We start from the raw sequence: 11,303 nt of genomic DNA on the forward strand, positions 1-11,303 counted from the left end.
ATAAGGTATATATATATACATATATATATATATATATATATATATGTTATTTTCCCTATTTAATTGGTTTCAAGTAGCCTAGATCAACTGATTTTTTGTTTCTGTTATATTGAAAATTGTTATTGAAAGGGTGATTCTCATTAGGTGCGACACTTTTTGGTGCGACTTGTCGAACCCAAAGTCGCACCTATTTTGCTTCCAAAAACCTCAAAAATGGCTGGTGTTTGAGTATTCGGTGCGACATGTCGCACCTTATACCTTCCCGCAAAGGTATTAGGAGCGACATGTTGCACACTTGCACCTAATACCCTTTCCTCCCAGGTATCCGGTGCGACATGTTGCACCTGATATGTTATTTTAATTAAAAAAAGTAATTTACAAATTTATATATTAGAAATCTAAATTAGAATTCTTATATAATTAATTAAAAAATTTAATTTAATTTACAAAATTATAAATTAGAAATAAGATTCTCATATTAGAATTCTTATATAAACGCAAATCAAGTCTAATATTAGATATTCATATCTAAATGTTCAAATCCTATTTTTTTTTATCTGTACAACTTATCGATAGTTGAATTTGTTGGAATTGATATAGGGTTTAAGAAAAAGTTTAACGTTTCGTTAAGCGGCGGAATTTTAAAAATTTTCTTTTTCAAGTAAAACAGTTTTTACTAACCTAGACAAAGAGCAAGCACATGTAAATAAAACTATTATGAGCATAGAAGTTTACTAACCTTTTTAAACGCTTGAACGTTGAGAAGCTTTTGGAAAAAGGTTGCGACGTTCGTCTCCCCTCGCAGCATGTCTCTCTTCCTTCCTCGGCAACTCGAGCAACCACGAAAGTTTCTATCACTAAATCACTCGAGAGAAAAGGAATTAGTGTGTGGGCACTTTTAAACACTACGACTTAAGAACGTGTCTTGAAGTCGCAGAGCTAAACACTAGGTCAAATGAGGACCTAGGTGCCAAAACAAAAATAAAAAATTAACTAGAGAGAGAGAGAGAGGATCGGCCAAGTTCTATAGAGAGAGTCTCTCAAATCTCTTAAACTTGGATGAATGAATTGTGTGGAATGAAGCTCCTATTTATAGGAGAGGTCTTACCTTCAATAAGGTAGTTTACTCTTCTATAGAATATCACATATTCATGAGCCAATGACCTCTTTTCCCACTTGAGATGCTCGGCCAAGGCTGCCTTCTAGAAGGCTTGGATTTGTTTCCTTTTTTGTTCCTTGCCTTGCCTTTGACTCTCTTGGCCGATTTCCCTCTTGCTTCTTTGAGGAAATTTGTTTCCTCTTTTTCTTTTGGCAAGTATCTTGATACATTTATGCATAAAATATTCTCTCTTTTCTCCTGGGTAGTAGGCGCCCAACATCACTCTAGAAGGAGCTTCTAGAAGCTTCTTCATTTGATCATGACAACATGAGAAAGGCCCAATAAGAACTTTCAATAAAATTCTTATGAAATGAAATTAATCAACAAGGCCGAATTAATCTAATTTGGCCGAGTGACATAAAGTCATCAAATGACCTTGTCAAAAAATTTATTGACATTCATTTCATGCTATGTCTCAAAAGACAAAAATACCCTTTTGACAATTTTCGTTCTTGTTTTGACTTAGCTTCCAGTTTAACTATTCCTACTCGATGTGATTCGTGACAGTGAGCTCATGGATCCAAATGAACAAAGCTTGAGCTAAATACTTAGACTCAAAAGTTCACAAACCTTTTCCAAGTTTAGCTTAATGTCAACTGACTCCACTAAAGAGTTGACACTGAAAATCTCTCGGTTCAAATGAATTTATTTTCTACTCAAGAATTCAACCTAATTGTAATGAGTGGATCTATAGAATATTATCAGTGTTTACCCTTCATGAATATCATCAGCTAGTCGGGATTTACAAAATTACCATTTTACCCTTCTAGCTGTTATTTCCTCAACTCCTTTGCCGCTTGTGAATAAGTTAGAAACAATGTATTGACGAGGAGCTAACAAGTCACATTGTTTCATCCAAAAAAGTCAGGACTCAATTTGGACACTGGCCAGTTCATTTATTCACACTCCAAGGAACAAAGCATGAGGTGATATACATTGCATTTCAGCAATCTTGTACATGAATTCAATATCTATGAGAACTTCACAAAGTTACTCATGACATTCTCACAACTTAGTATTTCACCAATAAGCCTTGTTCGGAATCACATAGTGAGTCCGAACTCTTACTTTCTCAAATGAGAATACGTAAGGTGTGAAATGGCATGTCTCATTTCAGGATTAAGGTAAGCATGATGCAATTCATACGTAGTGACTTCGAGACATAAGAGGTTAAATGGTTTGTTCTTATCTTGTCTCTAGAAGTGCACTGGTCAATTCAGTACCTTCGGAAGATACCTAGAAGAACTACAGAGTCTCCAACTCTCAATGCCCCATAACCAGACATCATAGATTCTCCTAACAATCGTACTGAGGTCAATAGTCATTTGACCCTTAGATTGCGAATATATCGTTTTAAGCAAACTACGAAGAGTTTGTTCATGCAAATCTACATTTGTCTCTTCGTAAGTTGTTTAGTTTGTTTATGGACTAAAGACTAATGTTTTATCATAAAGCTTCAAACAGGCAAGGAGGAATGAATGAACGTTTCAACTTTTTATTAATGAATAAGCAATTACAAGCAAGAGTCTTCATGAGACTTTATTACATCAAATGTACAATATAAGGATTACAACTCTTCTTGTGGGCACCATTGACAATTGAATTTCCTCTTCCAAATAGGTCGCCTCGGGATCCGCTGCATCCTCCTCGTGCTCGTCCACCGCTGCTTGTTCTGCTGCTTCTTGTTCCACCGCTTCCGCTAGGACGATCTCGCAGGAATTCCACAGAACCTGGTGTCTACTGATCTGTGCTTGCACCTGAGATTGAGATTGGCCGACGGACTTGGGGCAGCGACTGAGGCGGGCAGCGACAGACTTGGGCTGGACAACGGCGGCACGGCCGAGTGGGCAGGGTGGGCCGGGCCGAGACCGAGACAGAGGCGAATCGGAGCGTGGAGGTGGATGGCGAGCTCCGGGCGAGGTTGGTCGGGGCTGGTCGGACGCGGTGGTGGGCGGCGCTGAAATGAACAACAAAATTGTAGAATCAGTCGTCAATTTCAAAGCTCAAACTTGGATTTCGAAACCCCCAATTTAATCAAAATTATTGGACCTCAACCAAGCAAAAATAAAAAATTTCTTTTTACCTTGATTTGAAGATGGTAAACACGAGCTTGATTCCGTCTCCTTTGAGAGGCCGAGGAGGGTGTGTGGGTGGGTGGCACTTGTCGCATAGTGGAAGCGCCATTAATTTCTTCGCCTTCTCGCTGTCAATCGTTCACCGAAACTGCTGAAACCATGACAGAGTATATTAGGGCTCAAGAGGGGCGGATGGATAGAGAAGAGAAGAGAAAAATCATAGGAATATACCTCAATATATATTTCGCGGGCGGCGTTGGTCACGGGCGGGCGGCCGAGCGAGCGAGAGCAGGCGGGCGGGCGGGCTAGCGCGGGGCGAGCGAGCGCAGGCGGGCGACGTCATCTTCGGACGAGCGAGCGCAGGTAAATTTTGGGTTCGGGCGGGCGAGCGAGCCCAGGCGGGCCGCTGACTTGGAAGGTCGGAGGCAGACTAGAGGGAGTATGAGAGTGGACTAGAGAAAGAGAGAGAGCTGGAGACTTTCAGCTACTCAGAAGAAAAAATGATTTAGAGTGAGGAAGAAGAAGAAGAAGAAGAAGGCCGGGGGTTACAAATACTCTAATCTTTTCAGGTGCGACGGTGTCACACCCGATACCACTTATACTAATATAATATTTTTTCCTAGTTATATTAGGTGCGACATTGTTCATATTCGGTGCGACATGTCAAGCCTGATGCTATTATTGGATGCGACTTTGTCGCACCGAAAAGTGATTTTCACATTGAAAATTAATCGGAGGGATTTTATGCCCGCTCAAAATTTTTGAAACTTTTAGGCGCGACGAAGTCGCACCGAAAAGTATTAGGTGCGACGTGTTGCACCGGATACCACTTAAATATAGCGAAAATTTTAGTTTTCCGGAAGGGTATCTAGTGCGACATGTTGCACCTAATGCCCATTTAGGTGCGACATGTCGCACCTAATACCCTTATGCACCAGAAAATTGGTTTTGTAGTAGTGGGAGACGCAAAGCCCCGATTGCCCCTCCGCACTCTGGCAGCACGTTCCTCTGCAGTGGCCGATGCAAAGCCTTGACCAGCCCCGAGCCGCCTTCGGGCATCGCTCGAGGTGCGCGCACCGGCGCCCCCCACCGTGGGCCTTGCAGTACGCGGTCTGGCTCTCAACACCCTTGTTGCAACTCGGCTTCTGGAACTCTGCTTGCCACCGTGACTGATGCACAGCCCCGACGTCCCCTCGTGCCCCTTTCCGGCACCCCAGGAATCGACACTTCTTCGGGGCGATACCAAAACCAGAACGTTGCTTCTCGGAGCTCCTCGTCTTCCTGATCGTCGGAGACTTTTTTTCCCTCTCGAAGCGAGGAGGAGGTACAACATGTACCCGCAAGACTTCTTTGCTGACGTAGACCGCTCGTCCACCTTCAAGATCGACGTGCGGGACATTGTGTTGTTGTTGTTGGTCTCGGCTTCCGAGGACATCAAGATGCTCGAGCCCTTGACGGTGGTGCCGCCGCCAGACAGGTCCCGATGACGACAAGACTTTCGTTAGCACGAACGCTCGTTTCCTTAAGGAGGACTTTATGAAAGATGTAAAACTTAGAAGCAAAATTGTGCTCGAGCTAAAGGATCGAGTTGGCTTCGACTGAGCTTCTCTTCATGCTAAAGTTGCGGGTGTACTCGTTTGAGTACGCACTCTGGGTCGGTCCCAGCCCGAGGATCACCCCTACGCCGTCATCGCGGGGGGCGAAGAGGTCGGCCCCAATGCTGCTTCGTGTGCTCCAAACTCAGAGATATTATTTTCCCTGCCGAAGCCGGGGCTGTTCAGGCATAGAGTGGTGTCGCCTGCGACAGCGTTGTGTTTGGAGAATTCGCAATTTTCACTATCGCGAGAGAACATGAAACTGTTCTTGTTCAGGTCCATAATCTAATACTGGTGAGAGAGACATTGGGTGTTTTCTTTGTACAAAAAATTCTATTGAGCAGAGCAGAGGAAATAACTAAAATATGAGTAATCTTCACAAGTTACCAAACCCAAAAATTGAAACCCCCAATTTAAGAAGGGGTTTGAAAGGGAAAAGAAAGGGTTTGTTGCCAAATGTAAAGGCGTCTCGGTCTCAGATAACATGTGAAATAAAACAACCTCATAGGTTGCTATATATAAAGAGAAAAGAAATTAAAGTTATTCAATTGAATTATTATTGTGGCAGTTTTATGTTAATTAGGACACAACGGTGTCTAACTGTGTGCATGCCGTTATTAGCCGAGAGAGAGAGAGAGAGAGAGAGAGAGAGAGAGAGAGAGAGAGAGAGGATGGAATATTTTAAGACTATTCCACTGTTTAATTGATGACAGTCATCTACCAAAGATTCTTCACTTTGATTTTAGCCGAGAGAGAGAGAGAGAGAGAGAGAGAGAGAGAGAGAGGATGGAATATTTTAAGACTATTTCACTGTTTAATTGATGACAGTCATCTACCAAAGATTCTTCACTTTGATTACTACATTTGTTCATTTTTTTTTATCAGTTTGTCTTTTATTAATCTTATATTTCATTAGGGATCCTTTGTCTTTTAGTCTCACTTTTCATTTATGAGTATTGGCTAGTAGAGACTAGGGCTAGGGCTCTGCATTCCCCAAGTTTTAAAAAAATTGGGTGCGATAGAGGTGATGGACGGTGGTGGATAGAGCCAAAGTTAAGTAGATTTGAGTGGAAAAAAAAAAAAAAATTTCCCTCACCCCTATTTGGTAACAGATCTGTAAATTTTGTTTGTTTTGATTGAAAATTGGCAAATGGACACCAAATAGGAATGTTGGTGTCCCTAAAACTAATAAACAAGCCACAACAAGACGGTTCAACGAAGATGAAGAAAATATTACAAATAAACAAGCTGAAGAGGAAAATGACATTAACCTCTCAAAATACATCACTAATATTATTCTCCATCGACACAAAAGCCATTATTGTCCATTTCCTGGTCACAACTCACAATAAAGAATACAAATATACACCAAAACAAATGCACAAACTATACCAATTCCATCCCCTAGATATAGAACACAAGACCAAAAATAATAAATAAAATGACATAAAAGAAAACTCACGTATTGGCAATAACAAAAACACCGAAAAAAAAATATGGACTTGTTCCCAAGCGAAAGATCTTTCTTACTTAAAGAGAGTCGGCTCAAACAACAACGGAGGGCTTATCCTTCCTTCCGAACAAGAGAAGCTTCCGGAAGCCTTTCGAAGCCTTCGGAGAGCTCTGCTCCTCGCTGTTCCACTTCTTCCTAGAATGCGCTGACTCCTCACTTTCCACCTCTGTCGGTGGCGTTGACGACTCGATCTCCACTGTCCGTATCTCTTCCACCACCACGGCCGAATCTTCTTTGACCACCGTCAACGGTGTCGGCTCCGGCTCCGGCTCCGGTATTTCTACTTTCTCAACCTCTTCTACTACAAGAACCGCCGGAGACAATGCAGCACTATTCTTCTCCTCTTTCTTAAACTCCTCCTGGGTCACTGTAATTTCTTCGGAAGAGGCGGTCCTCTTCTTCTTGGCTTCGTTTTCGGAGCCTCCTTTTGGTTTGCTCAGACCGGGTTTCTTCGTTCCTGGGGCGGGCTTGGCGGGTTGCTTTGTCGGTGCCTTGGGGGAGGGGTTACGCACGGCTGAGAGGCGCTCTATGGTGGAGGTTCGGAGGACAGCTGGCGGCTTCGGAGGCTTCTCCGCCGAGAGCTTCCTCGTCAGTGGCGGCGCTCGGTTGGCACTTCTCTCGGCGATCCTCCGCTGCCGCTCCAGCCGTATTTCTTCCAGTTTCCTTCTGTTCTCTTCTTCCTGATTATTACAAATCAGATTCAAGAAGAGACTTTGTTAAACAGTGTAGCTCAGATATGCTTTGAAAAACAAATGTTACTTTCATTGAAGAGTTACTCACCAATACGGATTTGGACTTGTGACCGGTAGTGGTTCTGGTAGTCAAGCCTGGTCTCTTAGCTCTGGACGTGAGATCTGGCCTGCTCGGCTTCCCGTTGGTCTTACCAGTCTTGGCCTTGGCTTCGAGGGGCTTGGTGGGCTCAGCTTCGACGGGCTTCTTCTTCTTCTCTGTCTCATTGTTGTAGTCCATCTCCGGCGTCCACGAAGCCGTCATGGACTGCTCTTCCACACCACCACTGCAATCTCTGTCCAACATCATGAACAAGTCGTCCGGTTCATAGCCGACGGGGCTCGTCTCAGGCGCAGCGGCGGTTCCATTACTACCGTTCTCGTACGGGGAAGCCTCGACGAACTCCGGCGAGAAGCTCGGGAACTGAGAAGGTTCGTCCGCCACGAAGCGATCCCCGACCATGAAGGAATCATCGACCGCCACAACATTGTCTCTCTTGCTCGGATAAGCCCCGTCGAAGATCAAGCTCGAATCGCCGCCCCCATCCGCCACCGGGTCTTGCTGGTCTTTGAGGAACCACTCTCCGTCCTTTGAGCACTTCACAGTCCTCACCGGCTCCTCGCTGACGGGCCCCACGAAACCGGCGCTGCCCCCGACTCTGGACTCGCCGTGCGGGAACATGAACTCCTCGTCCGGGAAATGCTGCTTTTTCACGACCACCGACGCGGCGCCGGGTTCGAAATACTCCGCACGAACTCCTTCCTCGGAGTAGTCCAGCGGAGGCGGAGGCGGTGGCTGATCGTCATCGTCCCTCAGAAGGAGGCTCTGAAATGCGTCCCAGTGGCCGCCACCGCCGTTCTTCTTCTTCTCCTCCTCCGGCTTCGTCTCTTCTGCGTCCTCGTCTCCGGCGATCTCAAGCTCCTCGGCAGAGCTGGCCTGGTGGCTGTTCCTCCGCTGGCGGCGGGAGGAAGAAGAAGAAGAGGGCTTGCTGCGGCGGCGGTCGAGCGACCCGACGGCCTCTTCCACTTGTCGCCTGATCGAGTCCTCGCCGGAATCATCAGCCTCGTCGGAATCCGCCTCCCCGTCCTCCTCCTCGGACCTCTTCGAGGCAATGTAGTTTATGTTACGTATGACAACCTTCCTCGACGACGACGAAGACTTCTTCTTCTTCTTTTTGGTGTTACTCTTCTTCACTTCTTCTTCCTCCTCGGACTCGCTCTCGTAGCTCGATTCGCTGGCGTCGTCGAGGGCGTGATGGTTCTTCTTGGAGCTGCGGCGGGGCCGGCGGGTGTCGAATTGGGGGTCGGGGTCTTCGGTGCCAGGTGGCGGCGACCAGTTCATGTGGGGCGGGTAGAAGGGGCCGCCGGGTGGGGCCTGCATTCCGGGGGGGAACATGTACGGATGATACGGGTTGAACATGTACGGAGGTGGCACCTGCCCCGCCCATGAACCCGCACCCGGAGCTTTACCATTCATTGATGCCACTCCATTCTCTGCAAATGCATCCAAATTTACAAAATGCATACATTAAGCCTATGTTTACAACCTAATTTTTTTTTTTTTTTTTTTATGGAAAATTCAGAGACTTGCGTGTGCAAATTTGCCTGAATTCTCGCTTTCCAGAGTCTCTCTCAAAATGTTCATCAACTATTTCCCTCATATTTTCCTCAATCCAAACAGCACAAGGTAAATTCGATGGATTTTCATTTTTTTTCCCAGGTTCCTAACATACTCATAAAGGCTTTGGAAAACGGAAACTATGTAGGAAAATGTATAATCTTTAGCATTTTCTATGCTTGTCTGGATTGACGAAAACTTTAGGATTAAGGATATATAGGAAATTTGAGGATAATGCACAACCAAAATATGGATTTTGTTTCCTTCAAAAACAGTTTGGATAATCTAAAGCCATGGACGTTTGAATATCGGCAAAATTCTATTTTCATATCTCACACGCATGAATTCACATCCAAACGAGAATGAGAAAATAATACAGAATTTAATTTTTTTTTTTTCCTTACAATTTACATTTTTTTCCTTAAAAATTTCATTGACTTCCAAATAACAGTAACTTTTTATTACTATAATTTTTCATAAAACCTAAAGTTTATCCATAGATCCCTGCCTGACCCCACAACTTTTGTGGAACTGGAAACACTAGTAATTGCTAGGTGGGTACCTTCAGAGAAATTCGAAACTGCTAGACTTTCATTTGATCTATTCTCCCTATTTTCATTGTCCCAAGTTAAATCCGTGTCATTCATGCAATATATTACTTAATGCCACATACATACATATAACTTGTTCCAAAGAAATCATAAGAAAAAAAGCAACATAAGAGAGTCACCGATATCAAGCCATACCTTGGTTTGCCTCCAGACTTCCGTGACTGGTTGTCGAGTCAGAAACCGAAGATTCCAAGCCGCCACTCGGCTTCAAGTTAATTACCATGCCAAGACTCGGATCAGAGTCTTCTCCGGCGAGGACGATTCCGGAAGATTCCAGAAACGGCATGACCACCTGAGGGCAGGCCTGCATCGCCGCCAGCTCAGCCATCCACCGCCGATCCTCGTTCTTCTGCTTGCACAGCTCTATGAAGTTTACGCAAGCTTCCCTGTCGAAAACCCAACAACGTGATCAACACTTGCTTTTAAAGCTTGAGCTTGCACTGTGTGTCTTCTTCTTATTCTTAATTAGCGTTTACCTTAAACGCGAAGCTCCAAAAGCATCGGCGAAGGCAATGAGCTCGTCCAGATATTCCGGTTCGAAGCCGGCGACCAAGGCACGAGCATAAGCCATGGCTTGCTCTTTGCACAGCACCGCTCTTCGCGTCTCAAGAACCCGTGTCAGACGAACCCTGACAATCAAACCATAAGAACAATTTACAAATATACACATGTTTCAAATTCTAACCAATGAGCATTCCATACTTGGAATTCTCTTCGTTTGCACTCTCGTTGCTCTCGTCTTTTGACTTGTAGACGGGTCTTGCCTTGATCGAATTCTCATCAGCAGCTGAGAAAAAAAAAGAAAAAAAAATTATAGATCTGCCCAAGTTTTCGGCTTTTTGTATTGAAATGATGCAAAATCACAATCTGTAGATAGACTTAAATTTGTGAAAGAAGGTAGAGAAGGACTAAAACGGGTACATTGAGATTGGTGAAGCCCATTACCATTGGTGGATTCATTTGATTGAATGGAGTTCTCAATCTGCACAATCTCTTTCTCTAGTGTCACAAACCTCTCAACCACTTCGGGTTGGTTGACGAATCTCACAAACCTGTGGCAAAGTAATTACCCATTTTAACGCACACAAACCCAAAACCATATAGCCTAATTTATTTTTCTTAAAGCGCACCTCTGGAGAGTGGATTTTGTAAACCAATGGCAAGTTTCTGGAGCAGACGGACGAAGAGTGATTGAATAGCCTCCTTTCGAAATCTGATCTTTCGCTGATTTGAGGTGATTCAGAAATGGAGCGAGAAGCCCAGAAGCCAATTTCTCGTTCCCACCCCCAGAAGTGAAGATCACAAGGTCGCATCTTTTATTTTAATTCACCACAAAAGAAAGAAACGAGAGAAAAAAAAAGTAAGTTTAGTTTAGCACAAATCCAGATCAGAAATGTGATTTAATTTGTAGCTATCACCTCGTTCTGGTGGGAGTTAGTTGGAACAGCGCGTGGTCAAGACGAGTTCTTGAATCCATTGCGAGAGTAAAGAGAGCTGTTTGAGAAGCAGAAATGAGATTCAGAAGACAGGTTGAGAATATGTTAGAGACTCTTCATGATCTAAAACACGGTCGTCATACTTTTGGAGCTTGGACGAACGAAGAAAATGTGTATAGAGGGAGAGAGATTGCCAGCAAGGGGTGATGAAGCTAAAAGCCTGATTGGCACATGGGAAGAGAATAGAAGCTGCGAAGTGCTAGTGTAAGAAAACTGTAATATTTTATTTTTATATTTATCAGATGATTTGTCTTCTTTCCTTTGTATGTGTGTGTGGAAAAAGTGGGTCCAAAAATAAAATATATTATTAATATAGTAGACTACGCCGACAAAGAAACAGACACATTCTTGGCATCGGTAGTGCTGAATAGTAGTCTCAATACTCATACTCTTTCTCAAAATAACGCTCCTCTATTTTATTTTTCCTTCTTTAAGAAGAGAGCGTCTTCTTTGATGTCAAATGATTGAAATACTCGAACGGCTTCTTTGCTTCCTACTTCTTAGTACT

At 44.0% G+C, this 11,303-nt stretch overlaps 1 protein-coding gene across 1 annotated transcript; it reads right to left on the reverse strand.

Moving 5' to 3' along the window:
• Window positions 1–6,090: 6,090 nt before the first annotated feature.
• On the reverse strand, window positions 6,091–11,014 carry CIP7 (COP1-interacting protein 7). The gene is made up of 9 exons (XM_089610248.1): window positions 10,879–11,014; window positions 10,718–10,793; window positions 10,430–10,612; window positions 10,245–10,351; window positions 10,002–10,086; window positions 9,776–9,928; window positions 9,435–9,685; window positions 7,123–8,564; window positions 6,091–7,022 (listed from the first exon to the last, which is right to left on the reverse strand). Exons 2-9 carry the CDS (start codon window positions 10,774–10,776, stop codon window positions 6,375–6,377), a joined length of 2,928 nt encoding a protein of 975 aa, XP_089466374.1. The 5' UTR covers window positions 10,777–10,793; window positions 10,879–11,014; the 3' UTR covers window positions 6,091–6,374.
• Window positions 11,015–11,303: the final 289 nt, after the last annotated feature.

This window comes from Urtica dioica, chromosome 4 (assembly GCF_054948205.1).
Source record: "Urtica dioica subsp. dioica isolate 48M chromosome 4, U.dioica_male_clone48M_v1_H2, whole genome shotgun sequence".
In the NCBI taxonomy this organism is placed as follows: Eukaryota; Viridiplantae; Streptophyta; class Magnoliopsida; order Rosales; family Urticaceae; genus Urtica; species Urtica dioica.